At 53.3% G+C, this 21,758-nt stretch overlaps 8 protein-coding genes and 1 non-coding gene across 9 annotated transcripts; 5 read left to right on the top strand and 4 right to left on the bottom strand.

Annotated features, from left to right (window-relative positions):
* The first annotated feature begins 2,961 nt into the window (after positions 1 to 2,961).
* Positions 2,962 to 4,861, top strand: J3D65DRAFT_626969 (uncharacterized protein). Its single transcript, XM_066800486.1, has one exon. The coding sequence runs from the start codon at positions 3,087 to 3,089 to the stop codon at positions 4,761 to 4,763; it is 1,677 nt and encodes a 558-aa protein (XP_066654389.1). The 5' UTR covers positions 2,962 to 3,086; the 3' UTR covers positions 4,764 to 4,861.
* Positions 4,862 to 5,324: 463 nt separating this feature from the next.
* On the top strand, positions 5,325 to 5,406 carry J3D65DRAFT_t89. Its single transcript has one exon. It is a non-coding gene; the product is annotated as a tRNA-Ile (tRNA).
* On the top strand, positions 5,328 to 7,257 carry J3D65DRAFT_626965 (nitrilase, putative). Its single transcript, XM_066800485.1, has 5 exons — positions 5,328 to 5,741; positions 6,045 to 6,137; positions 6,227 to 6,537; positions 6,587 to 6,665; positions 6,750 to 7,257. Exons 1-5 carry the CDS (start codon positions 5,730 to 5,732, stop codon positions 7,131 to 7,133), a joined length of 879 nt encoding a protein of 292 aa, XP_066654388.1. The 5' UTR covers positions 5,328 to 5,729; the 3' UTR covers positions 7,134 to 7,257.
* J3D65DRAFT_397864 (ribonuclease P 40kDa subunit-domain-containing protein) lies at positions 7,033 to 8,671 on the bottom strand. The gene is made up of 6 exons (XM_066795895.1): positions 8,448 to 8,671; positions 8,252 to 8,396; positions 8,140 to 8,202; positions 7,963 to 8,064; positions 7,769 to 7,909; positions 7,033 to 7,709 (listed from the first exon to the last, which is right to left on the bottom strand). The coding sequence occupies exons 1-6, from the start codon at positions 8,589 to 8,591 to the stop codon at positions 7,264 to 7,266; spliced, it is 1,041 nt and encodes a 346-aa protein (XP_066654387.1). The 5' UTR covers positions 8,592 to 8,671; the 3' UTR covers positions 7,033 to 7,263.
* A 30-nt stretch (positions 8,672 to 8,701) lies between these two features.
* On the bottom strand, positions 8,702 to 10,372 carry J3D65DRAFT_626961 (ubiquitin-conjugating enzyme/RWD-like protein). The gene is made up of 2 exons (XM_066800484.1): positions 10,196 to 10,372; positions 8,702 to 10,137 (listed from the first exon to the last, which is right to left on the bottom strand). Exons 1-2 carry the CDS (start codon positions 10,196 to 10,198, stop codon positions 8,965 to 8,967), a joined length of 1,176 nt encoding a protein of 391 aa, XP_066654386.1. The 5' UTR covers positions 10,199 to 10,372; the 3' UTR covers positions 8,702 to 8,964.
* Positions 10,373 to 11,025: 653 nt separating this feature from the next.
* J3D65DRAFT_554568 (TRAPP trafficking subunit Trs65-domain-containing protein) lies at positions 11,026 to 14,808 on the bottom strand (the record flags this gene model as incomplete). Its single annotated transcript, XM_066797189.1, has 11 exons — positions 11,026 to 11,097; positions 11,149 to 11,315; positions 11,367 to 11,718; positions 11,796 to 11,821; positions 11,878 to 11,968; positions 12,040 to 12,176; positions 12,411 to 12,532; positions 13,012 to 13,155; positions 13,209 to 14,208; positions 14,261 to 14,551; positions 14,613 to 14,808. 11 exons carry the CDS (start codon positions 14,806 to 14,808, stop codon positions 11,026 to 11,028), a joined length of 2,598 nt encoding a protein of 865 aa, XP_066654385.1.
* Positions 14,809 to 15,229: 421 nt separating this feature from the next.
* J3D65DRAFT_668426 (formin binding protein-like protein) lies at positions 15,230 to 17,712 on the top strand (the record flags this gene model as incomplete). The annotated part of the gene is made up of 5 exons (XM_066803119.1): positions 15,230 to 15,343; positions 15,394 to 15,548; positions 15,601 to 16,645; positions 16,700 to 17,509; positions 17,566 to 17,712. 5 exons carry the CDS (start codon positions 15,230 to 15,232, stop codon positions 17,710 to 17,712), a joined length of 2,271 nt encoding a protein of 756 aa, XP_066654384.1.
* An 888-nt stretch (positions 17,713 to 18,600) lies between these two features.
* J3D65DRAFT_397709 (P-loop containing nucleoside triphosphate hydrolase protein) lies at positions 18,601 to 20,149 on the bottom strand. The gene has a single exon (XM_066795894.1). The coding sequence runs from the start codon at positions 20,073 to 20,075 to the stop codon at positions 18,984 to 18,986; it is 1,092 nt and encodes a 363-aa protein (XP_066654383.1). The 5' UTR covers positions 20,076 to 20,149; the 3' UTR covers positions 18,601 to 18,983.
* A 1,083-nt stretch (positions 20,150 to 21,232) lies between these two features.
* Positions 21,233 to 21,600, top strand: J3D65DRAFT_572444 (uncharacterized protein; the record flags this gene model as incomplete). The annotated part of the gene is made up of 1 exon (XM_066797645.1): positions 21,233 to 21,600. A coding segment is annotated over one exon (293 nt), but the record flags the coding sequence as incomplete, so codon positions are not given.
* Positions 21,601 to 21,758: the final 158 nt, after the last annotated feature.

Below are 21,758 nucleotides of genomic sequence, written 5' to 3'. Positions count from 1 at the left end.
TGTGCACGCACGCGGTAAGGAAAGATAGAAAGGGCAAGCTTTGCGTTAGGCCGGACCCAGCACCGATCAGCCGCACATGGTGCCTGGCTACCAGGAAGCTAGCTAGTGCGTGTGGCTCGCTCTCGGATACTTTTCTCCTTCTTTTCTTGGTTCCCGCTTCTGCTTACTAGCTCAGCTAGCTAGCTAGCCGTTTCCGCTGCGTGTCGACGGGGCGGCGCGCGCAGACGCCGGCGGGCGGCGATTGACAGGAGTACCTTGTGTGCACATGGAGGGCTTCTCCTTGACGTCAGGTGTGTGTCAAGTTTCGTTTGGCGAGGTTGCCGGGAGCGCAGCTCGTCGACGGTTTTTTTCGTTGCCCTTTGTTTTTGGTCGTATTCTTGTTCGTCTCATCTGGACTTCATGGTGAAGCAGGCTGACTGGATGGGGGGGATCCATCGTCAGTTGTATGAAGCTCGTCTGGGAGGATTCATGTTTTCGCAAATGTCACTCAAGAAGCATTCACGCTGTACTATGACATCTCATCGATCATATCCTCAGCGGCTCACCACCGCAAGTACACCAATTTCCTAAGAAGTATCATACTCTTGTTCAACATACATCCTGAGAGCATTCAATCAGCTTGGGTATGGGAATCTCGAGGTGTTTGTACTCCTTTACTGTGACCGTACTGCAAGCATTCATGTAGCCACTCTGCTTCATTTCAAGGATGTTCGTCTCAATCAAATGTAACCACTCTGGGAGAATTCGCACAGGCACTCGACAAGAATCCAACCCATCTAGGAGCATTCAAATCATGTGTGGTTTCGAGTAACTCCAAAGCTATATATGCCATAACTTCGCTCTCTACTCTCACTTGCTGTCAATATCTATGCATTGATATCGCGATCTCTGTTGATGCTGTTGGAAGTTTACTAGGGGTAGTTACGGCACTTCCTGCAGAGGTGACAAAGGTGTCTTGCTTCACACTTCCATAAGCACGACAAATCTTTTTATCCACTTTGCATAGGTAATCAACTAACTGGAATCACAGGAAGCAGGGCGCATAGTATATGGGGAAAGAAATGTGAGATTTGTAAAAGGCGATCCCCTGAAGTCTTCCTCCGTATTTTCCCTCCCTAACTGCCCAAACGCTTCAGCTGTCTTTTCGATTGGCGTGAATTCTGGCAGCAATCGGGATGTTAACCGCGAATACTGCGAACGGCTGCTTGGAAGGATCCAGGGGTAACTGCTTTAGCTTAGGCTTCATATTCTTCTTGACCTCTGACCGTTGTGAATGTATCGCGACTCACTTTATTTTGGTTTTTCATCGACTTTCCCATTGTCCTTGTTTTTTCCATCCTCATTCCCACTGTCCTTTGTTTTCCCTTGACGGTGTCGGTCCCTTGATGATTCGCCCTGTTTTTTCAAAAACTCCCTATCATCTCTGGCGAATTCGAGGCTCGAAGCGTGCTGTTTCTGTTGCGTCTTTCCCTAGAGGGCCTGCAAGGCTCCCTTCGGTCCGTTGAGCCCTGGGTCGGTCATGGCATTTTTCTCATTGCCGCGCTCGCTCATGATGAATTTCGAGAGATGGGAGTGCGTCGGAAGATGGTAATAATGGTTTGAGCTTTGAAATCATGGCTTGAAAGGCTGGTTGTCCGCACGCTGTGCTTATGTAGGAGTTGAAATACAAAAATGCGAGTTTAATCCTTAACAAGGCTACCAATCTCATCGTAGGCCATTTGCCGGGCGCAAGAATTGTCTCTAGGACATGCATTGTCTACAGGAATAGGAACCCTTGTCCGAGTGTTTCTGCTCGTGTTGGTTGTTGGCACCACTGGACATGCTTTGTGACATATTGATAGACTCATCAGTACATGCATGTGGTCATTCAACTTCCGGGATTGAAGTATTGAATCCTGCGGCCAAGTTGGATCCCAATATCGTCGAGCGAATGGCATCCAAGGCGTTGGACATAGTGAACGATTGACGTGACGGTAACGAGCTACTCACAAGCCACCAACAACTCAAGGCCGTTCAATGACTTTTGTGGCATACTCAGAAAACCGAAGCGCCGTCCATGCCATCATAGTATTAGATGACGAGTTTGGAACCTACACAAGGCATGCTTTGGAACTGTGCCCCTCCGAACAGTGATTCCAACGGACTGGTTTGCCATGCATATGCAACTAGCAGTGTGACGGGCGTTTACATTCAAATAGAATCAGAATCGTCCTTCGGCCGCCAGCTACTACGGCACTGCACGTATCCCCCTGTTCTTAGCCGACAAGGCGCACCAAAAACGCAAATGCCAACCCGTTACCATAGAAGGGATTCTTCCGAGTTTCTAGAGGAAGATCAGTTCAGCTGGCGGGTACGCATACCGCGGGACAGTTCCCGTGGACTTGAAAGGAATGTGAGGCATCTGTCGCAGAATTATCGCTTTCACAGCCTATGTAAAGCATAAATGTCGCATCGTCGACACAGGTTCAATGTGATGTCTTCAAAAGGAATAGGAAGCCTAAGTATGTCATTTCTGGTGCAGGAAACGTGTAGAACTAGGGAAAACTGGCTCAACTTGTATCTGTATAAAGGTACGAGGGCGCTGCATCTTCCCGCCAGAGTTTAGAATTTAGAGCCCCGTTCAAGCGTTTGAAAGCTTCGTGTGGCTATCCTCTATCTATGCAGTTCAGTTTAACTTACATGCATGAAGGGCACATGTCAATAAACTGGATATTCAGAGCCTTAAGGGCCGCACACACTGCCTGGTGCAAAAATGAACAATAAATATACGTTTTCCCATTTTTGCTGTCGCCTGTGTTGAGACTTTCTATAGGTGTTGGTTTGCGCCACGTTACACAAGGGCGTCCACTGCTACGCCGCAAACACAGAACAGGCATAGTGCTCAAGTTTGGATCCCTGTCGCGGGAGAAGCAAGGGTGACAAGGGTATAGAGCTGGTCCTTCGTTCTGCAACATTGCGCACTTGCACTTGATGCGCGCTTTTGTCGCCAAATGCTGTTCTTGATCCTTGATTTGCCGATCCTGCTTTTTATCTTGGATTGATTGATCAATAGCATCAAAATCGTTTGCCTTTCCTCAAAATTCGCCATGAACAACGACGTAGTCACCGAGGACGTATACAAGAAGAATGGGCTCCGTTTCGGCGACAACCTCATCAAAAACCAACAGTGGGTTCGCGAAGAAGTTGGGCGAATACGAGGCAGCAGCGAACCTGCGAACATCTCTAAGCTTGTTGGCGGCTCGTTCAACTTTGGACTCGTGATGGAGTTTGTTGAGGGTGGAGAGCCCTGGCTGGCGCGCTTTCCCAACATGGACATGGTCATGTTCCCTGATGAAAAAATGCTCAACGAGATCGCCGTCATGGAGTATCTCCGAGATAGGACGTCACTCCCTGTTCCAGAGGTCATAACATATTCTCTCACCGATCAAAGTCCTCACGGTATCGGTCCATATATGATTACGACTTTCATACGGGGCGGCACGCGTCTGATTGACCTGCTGAGAGAGAATCCTGCGGATCGCGCGTCGGCATTGAACTTAGGTTTGTCGGAGGAGGTTCTGGTGAAAGCTTACCGCGCCATGGCAAAAATAACACTCGAGCTCTCGCGATGTGTGTTCGATCGCATTGGGTCGATGGAGAAAACATTCAGCGACGGACGCGCTGTTTGGAATGTCGAGCATCGACGGCCAGTCACGCACTGTATGAATGAAACAGTCCGTTGCTGCGGCATGCCGCCAGAGCTTCTGGTGCAGGGGTCCTTCGACATGGCCGACAAGTACTTTGCCGCCCTGGTGGATGAAAGAATGCTCCAGCTTCGAGCACAGCGCAACGCGGCCGACTTCATGAGTAGAAAGGACGATACTCGAGATTATATGGACCTATGCGCTGAGGACTGCAGAGAGAAATTTCTTGCTCGCCACCTCTTCCGTGAGTCGGTTCTACCAAATTTTACTGCTCCTCCGAGCCTCCCTACTGCGGCCCTCTTCTGCGACGACCTGTCTCCGGGGAATGTCCTCGTCGACAACGACTTCAACATCATCGCGGTGCTGGACTGGGAATTTTCGTACGCAGCACCTTACCAGTACACATGCAGTCCCCCCCCGTGGCTGCTGGTCTGCAAGCCTGGTGACTGGATTTGGGACCATGGGAAGACAAACTTTGTGGATACGTATCGCCCCAAGTTCGAGCTCTTTTTGAAAGTCTTACGTGAGCTCGAAGACGAAGCTGCAATCACGAATGACGACGATGGGAATGCTGCATTTGCAGATTGCAAGCTACCACCTCGACCTCGCCTTTCGGAACTGATGGAGCAGTCCTGGGATGATGGGACTTTTTGGTTTGTCCAGGGATTGAGGAATTCGAATGACTTTGATCAAATCTACTGGGACTGCTTGGATGAACGCTTTCATGGGACTAGAGCATCTGAGCTTGAGAGAGAGAAGCTCCTTGGCGAAGAAACGCGTCGTGAAATGGAGCTTTTGGTTGAGAGGAAGCTCGAAGACTTGAAGCTGTACAACGCTGAATTGGAGGTCTTTAGGAAGATGAAGAAGATGGAAGAGGAGAGTCAAGAGGGAGAGAAAACGAAGGAGGTTGAGCACGAGAACGCAGGTGAAGAAGTGGAAGTGGAAGGGCAAGCGGAGCAGAAGAATGAGGGAAAGAGTGAGGAGAAGGAAGCGGAAGAGGGAGAGAACCAGGATGTAGGGAAAGAAGTAGAAGTGAAAGGGCAAATGGAGGAGGGGACTGAGGAAAAGAAGTGGAAGTAAGGGGGCAGCCAGACGGAGGAAGGGAAAGAGGGATGTAATCAGTAGAGGTACACGAGAATCAGGAAAATAAACATGCCGGCAAAATTGGAGACGACCTGGAGGAAAATGTCGAGGCAGTGATATCAAAAAGAGCAAGACTGAGCGAAAAGCAACGCGAAAGAAGACAAAACACAAATTGGACTTAGACTGCCATCGAGGGCCACGAAGTGAAACGTAAGAGCTTCCTTTATTCACCATAAACGACCTCCGAAGACTCGAAATCATCATTGCGAGGCTTCAAAGACTGAATAAAACAGGAGAGCTTCAAAACTTAGGTGTGGATGTTTCAAACAGTCCGCGTATAACAAACACTTACACTTTTCTCTCTCAATGGTGCCTCAATCAATGGAAGGGTTGCCAAAATTACTTGGAATATCTTTCTGCTTCTCATTTTTGCAGTCAATTCATTTAAAGTCCATTGTCGGTGATGCTGATCTCCTGAATTGGAAACCCTGAGTACGTCACGTGAAATTTATTATAAATATATATTTGCATTAGCCGATGTTATTTTCCACAATAGCAGGTCGCTTAGCTCAGTTGGTTAGAGCGTGGTGCTAATATAAAGTTAACGCCAAGGTCGCGAGTTCGACCCTCGTAGTGACCATCCTGCATTTCCTTTTGCCCTGGTAAAGAGTTCCTGGCGTCAAGGGAACTCGGCTTCTTCCTTTGACACCTTTTGCTTGTCGGGCTGAAGGCTTGTCTAGGGGGAGGTGGCGTGCTATCCTGGGGAAGAAGACGACGTGTGCTGCTTCCGCGTGTTGACTAACGACGACATCCCACTTTTCTCCGCAACGACTTGCGCGCCTTTGCTCGCGACAACATCTTTTTAAAGAGCTGGGATCATCGGAACCGGGTGTCCAATTCTTGGAGCCCTGTAGACTTTTGTTGATTCATCGAAAGTCCCAAGTCACGCCATTTGAAGTCAAGATGGTGCTGGTGGTGAGTGCGTGTTCTGTATCCCCTCAGATGTTCTTCTGGGTCTTGTCTATCTTCCCCCCCCTTTGTCTTTGATTTCGATCGATCGATATTGTCTCCCAAAGGCCACTGTCAAAGTCACACCAGGTTCTGAGGGTTGATTATGGTCCAAGACCGGAGCCTTCGCTGCAGTCTGGAGAGTGGGACGGAAGTTTTCACGCTACAAATTGAATGATGCCGCTTTGCCCCACGTGTTCCAGGTCGAGCAAGATTCGACTTCGAATGGAACTCATTTGCAACGTAAGGAATATCTGACAACAATTCCAGGCAGTCGGTCAAATATGCTCCATGACGAGCATGGTGCACAATCTCAACCAATGCCGCACCCTCGTCGCCAAAGCAGCATCGCTGGGAGCTAAGGTAAATACACCATTCCCCACGTCTGCATGTTCTCCGACCCCAAAAACATCCTTCATCCAAAATTTTGGTTCAATTCCCAACTCCACTAGGCGCTCTTCTTGCCCGAAGCGTCAGACTACATCGCTTCTTCGCCCGCCGAATCCATATCGCTGGCAAAGCCCATCACGACATCCCCGTTCGTCCTCGGATTGCAAGAAGCTGCCCGCACCCACAAACTCCCCATCCACGTCGGAATCCACGAGCCGGCCGAGGAGCAAGGCAGCCAGGGAGAGAAGCAGAAGAATAGACTCAAGAACACGGCGGTGTGGATCGACGAGGACGGCGTCGTTGGCCACCGCTATCAGAAGCTGCACTTGTTTGATGTCGAAATTGATGGCGGGCCGATATTGAAGGAGAGCGAGTGAGTATGCTACCGTGGCAAGTCTTCTTGTTGCTGACGCAGCGTCCAGGAGTGTGCAGCCGGGGACAGAGATTCTGCCGCCGTTCGAGACACCCGTAGGCAGGGTGGGAGCAACCATCTGCTTTGACGTGCGTACATCATTTTCAATACCTCTTCCCCGTCCATTCCCGCAGCTCCGCAGTAGCTTACCAACAGCCCATTGAACAACATAGCTCCGCTTCCCTGAAATCAGCCTTGCGCTCAAGCGGCAAAATGCGCAAATCATCACGTATCCCTCCGCCTTCACCGTGCCGACGGGCCGCGCTCACTGGTCGGCGCTGTTGCGCGCCCGCGCCATCGAGACGCAGGCGTACGTCGTGGCGGCCGCGCAGGCGGGCTTCCACAACGAGAAGCGCTGCAGCTATGGCCACAGCATGATCGTGTCGCCTTGGGGAGAGGTGCTGGCTGAGCTGGGCGGCGTCGATGCCACGGAAGGGAAGCAGGGTTACCGGCCGGAGCCGGAGCTTGCGACTGCAGAGGTGGATTTGGAGGTATTGAAGAGGATTCGGAGAGAGATGCCGCTGCTGAGGAGGACGGACGTGTATCCTGAGGTGTAATTTGGGGCTTTGTCAGGACGATCACCATCAGGTGAAAGAAATGGCACCCCAGCTGAAACAGGAAAGCTTCATCACCTTCAATCGTGGTAGAACGCGATTCAAGATATATCCCCTTTCCCACGCGCCTCCACTATTTGCACTCCCAAGCCAGAACATCCCTGGCGCCAACTCCTAGCATCGTGTACGCGTCCTGCCGAAACCCTGCCACGCTGAGCGCTATCCAGCGCTCTCCCACCACCTCGCGCGTCGCTAGCCACAGCCGCAGCAGGAACGGAGCAGGGACAAGGCCGCGCCACCTCAGCCGCACGAGCGTCTCTACGGCCGGGCTGTCTGGGTCGCCATCTCTTCTGTACGGCATAGGTACCTCGTAGCGGCTCAGAAACGAGTCGACATTTTCACGCGCGTCGATGCGCGGCGAGGATAGGCTGACCATGCCGAACCACTCGAGCACCTCGGCGCCGTACTCCGGGTCGCAGAGGTCTGCGATAGAGGTCAGAGCTGGGAGCTTGGTGTGCGGCATGACGATTGCCTCAGGACTGGCTGTGAAGCAGTGCGGCTGGTGTTTGGATATCGGGCCTGCTGTCCGTCAGAAACATGTCTTTCTAGAAGCCAGCGACGTGCGTGGGGACGTCTACCTCTGATTCCGCGCGGCGAGTTCAGATCGTGGAAAAGCCAGGCTAGCGAGTGGTTCAACACGTTCTTGAACGCCCAAACGACACGCTCGAAGCCCTTCTTTCCGTGAAGCATCGAGGGCTTGCGGAGCTCGATTTCGACGGCTGCGTTCATTAGCGTCGGCTCGCCCGGTGTCGAATCTCTTGGGTGTGCTTACCATATCGCTCTTTTGTATGCTTTCTGCCCGGATGGCGCACAGGCTTGCCATCAAGACCGCATCGCTCATATGTCGGACGATCGAGATCTAGCCTCAAGACACCTGTGGACGCAACTTAGAACGCAAACCCAAGAAAAAACAAATCGGCAACGATTATTCTGCCTGCCGGAAACGCACCTTCGCGAAGGGAGAATGTATTGTCGATGCCACGCCTTCCTTCGGCGATCATGAGGATATTGCCTAGAGCGCCATAAGCTTGTGTGTTCACTTCATAGGCAAAGTGTCGCACCAGTCTTGACATAGTCGTTGAAGAAATCGCCGTCGACAATTTCGCCAAGAGTCATGTACACACGGGCGTAATGAAAAGACCCGACATCTCCATCGAGCTGCTGCTTGAATGCCCGATGAACCTCTTGAGGTAGTATCAGGTCAACCTGGGCAAAGAGTCAGCGCAGTCCGTACGTTGATGGGTGTGGTAGACTTGCTGTGTGAGCAAACGGCAGCTCGGTTATGGTCGCGAAAGGTTTTTTCTTTGTTGGTGGGTGACGATCGTCAATGTGCTCAGGCAGCACGCTGTGAGTGAAGATGCATTTTGACGCTGGTCCGTTCTCATTCCCAATGCTAAACATTTCTGGATGTTGGTGGTGTTGTCCGAGTTGTCGGGTGTTGGGAGTTGTCAAATCTGGTTGGAAAGTAGTGGCCGGGTCTAGGCCGAATGTCACTTTGGGTCATTCAAATCGCGGATGCAAAGCTTGACTTGCTACGGTTCATTCAAAGGTCCACTTTCTACTTCTCTGCTCAATTTGAGAAGAAGGAAGAAGCGAGGAATGCCATATCTGCCTCTTCTCCATTGTTCTCAAGGCCAAGCAAATTGTGCCGTGAGGAGGCAAAAACTCCCAAACGCCAGCGCTATGCATCAAAGCCACCCCATGCGTGTTTAACTCCATGTCCAGATGAAATGATTGTCCAAAGAGACGCCAGAGACTCAAAGAAGAGCCAAAATCACAAGCGTTTGAGACCCTGCCGCGGACCAAACGCGCCGCGATTGTATCTTTTCAAGCAGTAACCAGCAGCCTTGAATCTGCGACTTTCGTGTCTGACTCTCCTCTCCGCATCTGGAGACAGCTTCTTCTTCGTGGCCTTGTCGGGTGACCATCCAAATGATAGGGTATTGAGACGGGTGTTCAAAGAGCCGTTCGAAGATGAGCTGGCGATCGAGTGCTGCGGACTTGCTGAAGATTGCTGAGATCGTTGCGGCTGAGGAGTCTGGCACGAGGACTGCAGCTTCAGGTGGCTCCGACGCAACGCGCGAGCTGGAGCACCCCTCGGTGCCGACGCAGGAGTCTGGCCGGTATTGTTCAAAGGCGTGTTCGGAAACTGCGCCCCCGAAGAATCAAGTCCAAGGGAATCGGTCGAGGGAGGGCCCATGGTCGTTCCATATAGACTTTGTGTCGACGTTGGGACTGCGGGCGCCGGGATCCAATCTTCAGACTCTCGCCGTGCCTCTCGATTCTCCTCCTGTTCAGCCTGAGACTTTGCTGCGGCATTTGTTCTTGCTTTCCGCGCACTAGCTCTGGTGATGCTAGAAATTCCTTCATTCATCCTGCTTTTGCCCTTTGGTCTCTCCATCATCCTCTCCGGCTCTCTTTCCTTCTCCGGTGGCTTTTCTTCACCCCTTGCCTTGGCTTCGTCTACGCTTTGCCTGAGATCTCTTGGAACTTGAGCGTGTATCGACACCATCAACTTTGCCCTTTTGAAGAAAGCCTCCCAGTCGTCTTGCAGTAACGCGCCAGCTTCCGAGTTCAATGCCGACGCCGGGTTCGGTTGAATCAACAGGCAAGATATCGTAACGAGGATGTCTTTCAAAGTCAAGGTCGATTGCCAATCCCTCTTCAGAGTGTCTACGCAAACGGCGCCCGTCGCCTCTTCTACGTTGGGATGCCATATTCTCGTCCGGAAATGTGCAGTAGGCGGAGCGGATGGGTAGGTCTTTGGGATCTCGAGGTGGAGCTTGAACACACCGGCAGCGTACGGTGTGCCCTCGGGGCCGGCGAGGAGGATGTCGAGATGCGTCAGGTCATCGCTGTCGTAGTTTGCCGGAAAGAGGTAGTTGGGCGGTAGTTCGGAATGAAGGGCTGCGTGGTCGGCAGCTAGCCGGCGCAGGGACTTGAAGCTCTGTTTTGGTCTCTTAGCTTCACTGATGGACTTTTGTGGTGCGTTGGTAGACCCCTACCATTTTGAAGGGTCGTCGCAAATGAATCAGTTGCAGAAGAGGAGGTTAGAATGTGAGAAGGGGCATGGATCGGGGTCAAGATGGATAAGACCCTTGATTAGACGCGTACACGCTGCGATGACATTGTTTTGATGATCAGCCTGCCTCACGGCAAGCGAGAGTCGCGTTGGCATGCACAACACCCGAACTTTAACCGCTTTGGGGAAGGCGCGCACTGTTGGTGTCAATTTCGCGCCCAAGCGCGTTGAGTGCCTGCATCCTGGATACACACAGTACAGGTACCTTCCGTTACCATACCTTACCTTACTGTAGCTTCAGGCTCGTTGCAAGTCGTGGAACACCTCGGCTACACAGCCACCATCTCCGGCTAGCCAAGTGGTCGATTGCTCCCCTACCCCATGTCTAGAAAGCTCCCTGATCCTGGAACCCGAGAGCTTGAATGCTCCCTACCCTCACTTTTCCCCGGGTGCTTTACCTCTCTTCACGGCCGTTTTCCGCAGGAATGACCACAACAACCCACTAAGATCCATGCGCAAATGTGTGGCGAGGGCAAGTCAAAAGTTCATTTGGAAACATGTAGCGAGAGTACGGTTTGATTGAAGCAGCTAAATCAACAATAGCACGCATGCCAGCGGATTACAGGGACCATCAACGAACGCCAGCGACGCCAAGTAATGCACCTTGTCTTTGTGCAACGAGACCCAGACCCGCAAAAGCGCAAGAACGTAAACCCCCAAACCAGAAAGAGTCTCGGGAAGTGAGAAATTTTGGAGGAGACGTCGGAGTATCAGGAGACGATTTAGGAAAATTGACCAGAGGTGGAGTCTAGCTTAGGATTCGTCCGAAGCGTTGGTAAGAGAGAGGTATGCAGTCCACAGGATGCCGACGGTGGACACGAAGGGCTGGAAATCAGTCGTCAGCATGCGCCTGAGCTGGACGAGTGAACGACTTACAATCTGGAACTGAATTGGCAAGACGCGGAAGTTGAGGATCTGGACCGCCGGCCAGACGACGTAGTTTGCCTTCAGAGCGGGGATGTAGACATCCTGGAACTTGCGAGTCACAGCGCGCTTTCCTCCGCCCTCGGCGACGGTCATGAAGGTGAAGAAGCAGGCAAGACCTAGATGATCATCAGCGCAACCCTTGTCGAGGGAATGTGGAGCCGACTTACCGACAGGGGCGAAAAGGAACTGGTCGAAAGCGACGCGCTTGAGTGCAGGAACGAATGCAGAGGTCTTGGTGATGGGGAAGGTCTTGGACAAGAAGCCGAACCACTTGTGTTGGACGGGCGCCATTAGAAAACCGTAAGCCATGAAGCGAGTCAACCTTTCAAAGTCGAAAGGAGGCGGCAGACGCTTCGAGCTCGGGATGAGTTCATCGTCGGGGTAGGGGTTCTTCTTGTCCAGCTCGTGTATCTCAATCGCAAAGAAGTCGTCCTTTGCGACGCCTCCAGGCTTTCTTACTGCCCGCTCTCGAATAGCGGTCACAGACTGTGCCACGGTATCTGCAATGCCTCCGAGGATCTTTAGAAATGTCAGCGAAATCCCTTTGTACCCTTTGTCTAGCTTATGACGTCGACGTCTCGAGGGGAGGCACATACGGCATTGGTAACCATGGTGGTAAGCACTGCGCATAAGATGTCAGCAAGATGCAAGTCGAGAGTAGCCATTGCGTGGACTCACCCGGTCGGTTCGCATAGTAGGAGTTGAATTTGCGAACGAGGATCGAGACGGCAGCCATTTGGAGGAGGAAAACAATGGAGTGGAGGAGGGGCTGGGGGAGTCAGTGTTACAGCCGAGTAGAAGATAGCAAAGGATTCTGTCAGATTCTACAGGTGGACTCACGATGCTGCCGTAGATGTAGCGGCTGTTGAGGGCGCGCAAGAGGCGGCGGCGTTGTCCTTCAATCATGATGGTATGCTGTGGATCACAGGCCTTTCGAATGACGTCGGTAGTCGCTCCTGGCGAATGGGTGACGGCTGCTGCTCAGAAAGCGATGGCACAGGGTCCTCAGGGCTTAGCGCTCGCGCCAGCAGCGTCGATATGGCGAAGGACAAGCTGTCGCTGAGGAGAGGAAGACGGCGGTCGATTTGGGCGGCAGGCAGAGAGTGTCGGGTTGAGAAGTAGGCTGGAAGGTGGTGTTTCGTCAGGCGGGAGGCAACTCTTCTGCGCCTAGCGGTCGAGAATGTCCTGCCGGCTGCCCTGCTCAGGTCGACACGCAAGTTGCTCCACCGGCATCCATCGCACAGCCAAGTCTGACCATCCGCTTCGCCCGAAAGTCCAGACACAATCTCCCTCCCTACCTTTTTTTAGACGCTTTGCGCTCGTCCACCTCGATCTACACAAGCTCAGAGTTGCAACTTTGGTCACGGGACGTTCCCGACTCCGTGCCAGCCGATCAACCGCCGGTCACGTCTTTTCTTTGAAAGGCTGCGAGAACCCAAATGCGCCTCCTCGGGCAGCTCTCCCGAAACCATGATGCGCGCCAATCATGTTATTGCTCCCTCCGACCAGACCGACTCGGCACGTTTACCAACAGGCACTACTCTGACAGTCTACCTCATATGAACAAATCAACCATGTTGCAAAATCACGTGAACAGGTCGGACGAAGGAAGTCAAGCTTGCGATGTAATGTCCGTTCATTGTGCATAGTTACGCAGGCTACACAGCGTCTTGTCTGTTCTGGCTCTTTGGGGAAACCATCATCAGCCTGCTGACCACGCCGATTCTTGACCAGGTCTGCTAAACGGCCAGGGAGGACCGCTGTTCTACCTGTAGCCTTGAATTCCCCTGAGCGCTGGTCCGCTTGACAAACGAGACAATGGTTGGGAGGTCGCGAATGTCTGCGTATTCCTGTGTCTGCGCATCCACAAGTCGAAGGGAGTCGAGCGACAGAACGCCGTCCTTGAACGGCTCGAGCTCGATTTGGGTGGTTTTACATGCGAGGGGACCAATCGTACTGAGTAAATATTAGCCCGGACAGCTTCAAATAAATGGTCGCGATTTGCTTACCCAATTTTGAGGCCTCTGGACGTCCGCAGCAACAGATCTGGAGCTTTGCCTCGAGGACGATCCTTAAAAATGACCTGGAATTCCAGCTGGCGCTCCTTTTCCGCCCGGTTGACAATGAAAATGTCCCAGATGAAAGGCTCTGCCACATAAACACGCTCCGGCCCTGACACAGTAATGGCAAGTCCAATAGCTCCAAGCGCGCCACCGTCTTGACTTCCTTCGGTGTATGTCGGAGACACTGGACCCGGCGATCTCATAGGGGATCCTACGCTGCTTCTCTGATGCGCAGACCGTCCGAGTAAATGATCAGGAACCTTGAGTTTTGTTTTGAGCACGTGAGCAACGTCCACATTTGTTCTCCAGTCAATGGCGACTTCAGGCTGGCAGTCTTCTGAAATGAGCATCTTTGCTCTTATCCGCACATCCAAGGCATGGATGTGCATGGGTACCGTGAAGTCCTTGGAGATTTCGTTCGGTATGAGTTTGTAGAGAAGCACAACTTGGTCGCCATATTTGAAAGTATTGCTGACGTTGGCGCCGAGTCGATGCCCACACGCTTCGACCCTCCCATCTGACAGCGAAAGGTCGACCTGGTTTAGTGAAAGGCTGTAGCCAGACATACCATTGACTTCAAAATCGAATGCAGCGAAAATGGAGACATCGTTGACTGGGGCGTAGCTTTTCGTGTACCGAATCCTCCACGTAAGAGCAGGTACAGCGCGAAACATCCGTCGCCCGGCATTTTGCAACGGCCGGAGGAGTTCCCGCTCAACGGTCGCTGTAGGGGCCACCCTCGTGATGCGAGAGGCAGACAAATGGGGTTTGATGCCTTGAAGAGCAGGATCACGAGAAAATGCTTCTAGCAGATTCCCAGAGAGTGGAGCCAGACTCGGAAGATACTCGTCCTCGAGAAGCTCAAGCTTGATTTGCTGGGCTGGCTTCATGGATGCACCAACAGAAAAATAAACAACAGGACGAGGTAACCTGGATCTTGGGTGCCCTAAACGTCCGATATAAGCTGGTTGAAATGATCAGGGTTGGATTTTGCTCACCCAGAAATACTTCAGCTTTCCATGCAACGTAGCAGTACTCTTGAGTATGGCCATTTTCATAGGCTACGCTCTTGGACTGTAGTAAAACCGGTTCGCCGGGGGCCTGTACTGTTGCGGTATGTAGAAGTTCCTTGAGAGGCGGGGGATGTCCGCCGCCTGGCTGATGGGAGAGCGGCGCAGTCGATGTTGCAAACGCCTCGACATTGATGGAAAGCCTTCCAAGATAGGAGCGCAGAGTTTCTCCGTCAATGGCAGGGGTACGTAACACGACGTATACGGAGACGAGCTCATCTACATTCCTAGCAATGAGTAAGAAGTATGCGCCAGCCTGACGATGTTGACTATATCATACCAAAAAAGAGGAATTGCCGTTGAGAAAGAAATGGTAGGATGGATGTGCTCGACTCATTGATTACCCCATCCCAGGAGTCGAGTGACTTTTGAAGATTTATGGATGAAGCAGCGGGCACCACAGTCTCGACCAACGAACTGTCGGAGAAATCACCACTCGTACTCCTGGAATGACTGGACGCTTTCGCCGTCGCCATTACGCAGTTGCTTGCGAGCAGTCAAGCTTAGCCGACGCGTGCTGGCCTGGCGATTCGATCCCTGTCGAAGCCGAGGCCTTGGTCTCACCAGAGTTTTCCAAGCCTGGCAAGATTTGCTACACGATTCTGCGAGTAGCGAGGAGAGGAGCTGAGCCGTCGGATTGGAGGCAGAGGGATTCGTTGTTGTTCAAAGGGGATGCTGTTGTCAAGCTCGAGTCGGCTCGCGCCAAGTCTCCAGTGTCGATCAGCGCCCGTGCGCGAGACGCCGTCCGTGCGTGCCGCAGAGGCTCCGGAGTCTTGCTGGCGACTTCAAATCTTCGTACGTGAGGGCGCGACCAGACACGCGCATCCCTACATTGCTACCGCATCCCCCCGATTTAGCCCCACGAGCGCTTTATCCAACTCGAACGTCATTGGAGCCATGGCGGGCGTCTGGCAAAAGGCGCACGCGCCGGACGGGCGCGAGTACTACTACAACACCGTCACCAAGGCCACTCAGTGGACCAGGCCAGAGGAAGACTTGTCGCCTGCCGAGGTTTGTAGCCTCCCACCTTCCTGTCGCGACAATTCACTGACCATGAGAAGCGCGCCAAAATCGATGCTTCCTGGAAGGAGGCGGTACACAAGGATGGCCGAAAGTACTGGTATAACGACGTGACGAGGCAGTCGTCGTGGGAGATGCCAGAGCCCCTGAAGAGGATGGGACAGCACAGCTTGCCACAGCCCGTGCCAACTACGCCGTACGTCTAGAATCTTAGCTGCGCTAGAGGCTCATGTCTAACTTGTTCATAGGGCGTCGCAATTTGTTGCCGGAGGAACAAACAACTTCACCCCAGCCTCTTGGAATAGGGATGAACGCTTGGGTACTGAACGTCAGATAGGGTACCCGCAGTCCGAGAAGCTAGAGAGCCTCCGATCCGTCCCATCGGTCGACGCGAGACACGGCCCGGAATACTCTTCTCACGACGACGCTGAAGCCGCCTTTATGAAGCTCTTGAAGCGCGCGGGAGTTCAGCCTGACTGGACCTGGGACCAAGCGATGCGTGCCACCATTAAGGACGACCAATACCGCGCCATAAAGGACCCGAAGGATCGGAAATTGGCGTTTGAGAAGTATGTCGTCGACGTGCGTGCGCAGGAAAAGGAGCGCGAGAAGGAGAGGCTTGCCAAACTTCGGAGTGACTTTGGAAAGATGCTGAGAAGCCATCCAGAGATCAAGTATTACACGAAATGGAAGACGGCGAAACCCATTATCGAAGGCGAGACGATCTACCGCTCGGCAAGGAGCGATGAAGAACGGAGGCAGCTCTTCGAAGATTACATTGTTGAGCTATACAAGGCCCACAACGAAGAGGAGGCTAAGGCGCGCAAGCAGGCTGCCGACGATCTAGCGTCAGTCTTTGGTGACTTACAGCTGGAACCTTGGACTCGTTGGTCCGAGGCACAGAACATGGTCCAGGAGAGTGAACGCTTCCGAGGGGATGAAAAGTTTGAGCTGCTCACTAAATTGGACATTCTCAAGGCTTTTGACCACCACATCAAAAATCTTGAGCGCAACTTCAATGATTCTCGCCAGAAGCACAAACAGACCAAAGCTCGGCGCGAACGCAAGAATCGGGACGAATTCATTACTTTGCTCAGCGAGCTGCGCAGCGACGGAAAGATTAAAGCTGGAACCAAGTGGAAAGATGTTCATCCCATTATTGAGAACGAGCCCCGGTATGTGAAGATGCTGGGCCAGGCTGGATCAACTCCTCTGGACCTATTCTGGGATGTGGTGGAGGAGGAAGAACGCCTGCTGCGCAGCAAGAGAAATGATGTGCTTGACGTCATGGACGTAAGTGAATCGATGGTCTTCATTCAATTATTAGCTGCTAACGCGTTCAATTAGGACCGACGATTCGATATTACACAAAAGACAACCCTGGATGAGTTCCTGTCTGTAATGCAAGCTGATCGCCGTACAGCAACCATCGACCAGCACTCTCTGTCGCTCATTTTCGAGCGGTTGATGGAGAAGGTGCACCAGCGGAGTGAGGAAGACAAGCATCGCGCTGAGCGCAACGAGCGCCGGGCTGTCGACGCTTTGCGCTCAAAGATTAAGCATCTGGACCCGCCGGTCGTTCTTGGTGACACATGGGAGCAGGTACGTCCTCGCATTGAGAAGTTTGAAGAATATCGGCAACTGGACACGGATGAGCTGCGCCGCCTGGCTTTCGACAAGCACCTTCGCCGCCTCAAGGACAAGGAGGCCGAACGGGAGAGGGAACGCAGCAGACGCGAGCATCGTGATCGCGACCGCGACCGCTACGACGACCGAGACTACCGCAACGGCCACGTGCCTCGCCGTCACCGCACTCGCACGCCTGAGCCCGATGCGTACGAAGCAGACCGCCGCAAGGCTCAAGCCGATCGTGAACGCCAATATCGCAAGTCAAGTCTTTCTGGGGTTTCGCCGCCGCCGCGTACGAGGGACTATCGCGACCGCGGGGATCGCTATGTTAGGGACAGAGAGGTCAGTAGTCTCAGCCACTATGATCGCGAGCGTCGGGAGCGTGAGGTCGAGCGCGAACGCTCTTACATCAGTCGTGCCGACCCTCGCGAGAAGGCGAGCGAGTTGGACTATGGCGACAGCAAGAGCGCAGGTAGCATGCGACGCAGGAGGGAGAGCGAAAGTCCAGAGAGCAAGCGGGATGCAAAGGTATGCGGAAACAATTATGCTTAATTTGGACGCCGAAGACTGACAACTGGTTGCAGAGGACTCGTCGGGAACGGTCACGTGAGCGCACCTTCTCCCCTCGTCGTCAAAGATCTAGGACACCTGCGAAGCAGCCTTCCTTGCCCCCGAAAGAGGACCCCGGTCTCCGTTCGGGCAGCGAGGAGGGTGAGATTGAAGAAGACTAGAACTCTCCTTTACCCTCGAAGGAAAGCGGCAGCAAGGAAGAAGTGGCCCAAGAAGAGGAAGAATGACCTGTGGCCCTGACGTATGGAGGAAAGCCGCCAGGCCTCAAAAAAGGAGTAGACTGCCCCCATGAGCTGCACAGCAATCTGGAGACCCCCTGATCCTACTACTAACAGTTGTCCCCATCAATGCCATCACGGATCACTCATCGGCATCTGACAGGCAAAGCTTGCTTGCTGCACAACAATGGTATGTCGAAGCGTCTTTTTGCTCGCCTTCTTCTATCTACAATGCCCGAGATGCCAGCCGCGCGGCTCCCCCCAAAAAAGTCAAACACAAGCAAAAGGTCCCTTCTTCTTCCAGAAAGCGTACGGCAGTTTTCCCCTCATTTCACTGGCGTAGTCCCGAAACCAGCCTGGGCCCCGACCCCTGTAGATAGCAGTTCTAGTCTATCTACCGCATTAAAAACAGCATGCATTGTGGTGGTGTGAGTCCAACACCGAGAATTCGTGAAAAGCAGTTTTTGGAAGAAGGGGAAGGAGAAGGCAGCAGTCACCTAGCTTGACCCGTGACCCTCATGGACCAGCCGCGCTCAATAGAGCTGCGGCCGTGGTCTTGAGGATGTGACAGGAGGTAGACCACTGCCAGGAGCGGGCCGTCGTCTTCGTCGTCGTCTTCGTCAGACGCGCATTCCTCTGCCGGAAGCCCTCGTTTGCGCCGCCTCAGTATGCCGGATGTCCTTCGCCTGCCTTTTCCGCCGCCCAGTGATCCTCGGCCCAGAACGCCGTTAAACGAAGGGATGTCGTGACGTGGCGGGTAGTCCTTCTTTGGGACTCCCTCTTCAGCTCTCTTCCTCCAAGAAGAACTAGATAAAGTCAGAGGGGAGTACGAGCACCAGGTCTTGTCAAAACTTACGTAGTTGCCAGCCAACTTCTGCTCCTGGTCCATCTGGGAGCCGTACTTGTTGATACGGGGACGGTATGAGTTAGGGTCGCGGCGGAAGGTGACGTCCAAGTTCTTCAAGAACTTGTTGCAGCCAGTCAACAAGCTCTCGGGAGTGTTGGCGCGGGCATCCACACCGGGCTGGCCATCGAAGACGATGACACGGTCTGCAAGGTAGGTAGCCATGACGAAATCGTGCTCGACAATGAAGGCAGTCTTCTTGGAATGCATGATGAAACGCTTGATGACGCGGGAGGCAATGATACGCTGCTCAGAGTCGAGGTACCTATGTCATGGTTAACAAATGTCAGGTGACTTAAAAAGAGAGTACTTACGCCGAAGGCTCGTCGATGAGGTAAATGTCGGCGGGGATACCAAGAGCAAGGACAATGGCGACACGCTGCAATTCACCACCGGACAAGTTTTGGACCTCCTGATCAATGAAGTCGTCCATCTTCAGAGGCTTGTAGACATCGGTCTGGAACTGAGGGTTCAAAAAGGCGGCCTTGATCTTCTTGAAGAAGAGTTGTCGCACAGTTCCCTGAAACTTGGGGGTGATGGTCTGAGGCTTCATCGAGATGTTCATTGGAGGAACGCTCTTGCCGTTGTCGGGCTTCAGTGCACCTGCAAGCATTTTACAGAAAGTCGTCTTGCCGGTTCCGTTCTCGCCCATCATGACAATGATCTCCGAATCGGTAAAGTCACCAGTGTTGATACCGAGTTTAAAGCTGCCGAGCGTCTTCTCCATGGCCGGGTAGCTGTATGCGCGGTTGTTGTCGGTGCTGTAGTCTTCGCCTGCCTCCGCAACGCGGAATTGGAGGGATTCCTCGCGGAAACGAAGGTTCTCAGTGGGGATGTGACCGTCGAGGAAGATGTTGATACCTTCTCTCACCGACGAAGGCAGTGTGACAACACCGTAAACTGCGGGCTTTCCGTACAAGACGCAGACGAAGTCGGAGAGGTAGTCGAGTACGGACAAATCGTGTTCGACGACGATGACGTAGTCGTCAGGACGCAGAAGGCTGCGAATCATCCGACCGGCGTTGAGACGTTGCTTGACGTCCAGGAAGGATGAGGGTTCGTCAAACATGTAGACGTCCGCTTTTTGGACGCACACGGAGCCAATGGCAAAACGCTGCATCTCTCCACCAGACAGCTGTCCAACTTCACGCTCGAAAATGTGCCTCAACTCGAGCTCGTCGCAGATCTGGTCCAGGTTACCCAGCCCAGCACGGCTCGAGATGAGCGTCTTCACCCTCTTGTCTGCGGCCCTAATGGCTTTGGGAATTTGATCGACATATTGGGGCTTGATGATGGCCTTCAAGTCGTCTTCGAGGACCTTGGTGAAGTAGTCTGAACGTTCGTCAGCACCCATTTTGAGCAAAGCCAATCTTTCTGATTGCCGCAACCATGTCCAAGCCATAACCCACAGCCCAACTTCAAGATTTCGTTCCGCGGTACCATGCACCCCCTGGCTCAAATGTCCCAAATTTGTGAGAACTTACTTTGGAGTTCAGATCCACGGAAATGCTTGAGAATCTCCTCCCAGTCAGGCGGGTTGTCGTATCTTCCGAGATTGGGCTTCAGCTTGCCGCTGAGAATCTTGAGCGCCGTGCTCTTTCCGATACCGTTTGTTCCTACCAGACCCAAGACCTGACCAGGCCGGGGCATAGGCAGCCTGTGGAGTTTGAAACTGTTTGCAGAGTATCGGTGGGTCACTTGGGTTTCGAGGTTGGTAGGCAGGTTGATGATGTTGATGGCGTCAAAAGGGCATTTCTTCGGGCAGATACCGCAACCGATACAAAGGCGCTCGGAGATGAAAGCAATCTTTGACGCCGGGTCGACTTCGATACAGAGCTTGCCGGTGCGGACGACGGGACAGGACTTTTTGCACTCCTGCCTGCATTTCTGGGTTCAAAGTCAGACAAACAAGACCAATGGCTCGCGCGTAACAGGGGTCTCACCTTGGGCTTGCACTGTTTGACGGGGCGGCGGTTAGCGAAGTCGAGTCCACAATGGTTGCAACGCGGGGCTGGCGGGGCGGGTTTTGCGCTGGCGCACCTTGTCGCTATTCACAATAGCAATCCTGCGCGCAATGTCAGCGTTGGAGGTCCAGGGGCAGCGGAGCGACTCACCTGGTCAGTCTGTCGGCCATGGCGGAGAGCGGTCGGGCGGCGGAAACGGGGTGAGCAGCACGAGCAGAGGTCGACACGCGCAGGTGAAAAAAACAGCGAGGAGATCGTGCCCGTCGGGCGTCGTTTGGAAACGGCCGGGCGCGCGCGCAAGCTGGTGCTGAGGGGGTCGACGACGGAGTGGAACCACAAGGGTGCAGAGAAAGTCGAGGACAGCGGCGAGCGGCGGCGATGCGAGTGCTTTGACAGTGCGTGGCTTTGTCGGGGAATGGAATATTTGGAAAGGTGCCTGTTGTTCAGTAAGACGCTTCACTCTCGCACTCATTGGCTGGTGGTCGTAGGTCACGTTAGTCAGAAAAGCCGCTTTACCGTCTTGGGATGGCGGCCACGGGCGTCCAGTTGTGCCTCTCTCATGGCTCCAAGTTCGCTGCAGCAATCTCCTCCTCCACCGCGGCCCAGACCACCACCCACCTCCCACCACGGCTGCTACACTCGAAGATAGGCTCCCCAGATAGCCTCTCGCCATGGCCTGTGAGTTTTTCCTCTTGTCACCGAGTCGCACCCCTGCAAACCGCCGAGGATTCCTCAGTCTCGCTGCCACTTTGGCGCTCGGCGAAGGTCATCAACCTCCACCTTGTATACCCTGCTTTCATCATATACTGCTCCATCTTCGCGTTCTGCCCTGCTCTCCTTCCTTTTGACTGCTCCTCGACTGCTGTAAACCAGCTTTGGCGCCCCTAAAAGCCCATTGACCCCTCACTTTGTCTTCATCACTTCCTGTGCCCCGTCATCACGAGCATGATTCCACCATCGGACCTCCGTTCTTCACGCCTATTGAAGCGTATTGAGTCGCGTTTTGACTGCTTTGAGTCGCGTAATCTCTGAGATCACGGCGCACCTTGTTTCGCTCCGCCAACGCGTCTCCTCATCGAACTATCAGGCTGACCATGACCATCATCTAGCCGGGTCCATCC

The sequence above is a fragment of the Phyllosticta citribraziliensis genome (assembly GCF_038025025.1).
Source record: "Phyllosticta citribraziliensis strain CPC 17464 chromosome Unknown J3D65scaffold_7, whole genome shotgun sequence".
NCBI lineage: Eukaryota > Fungi > Ascomycota > Dothideomycetes > Botryosphaeriales > Phyllostictaceae > Phyllosticta > Phyllosticta citribraziliensis.
This window is presented reverse-complemented; position numbering and strand designations above follow the sequence as displayed.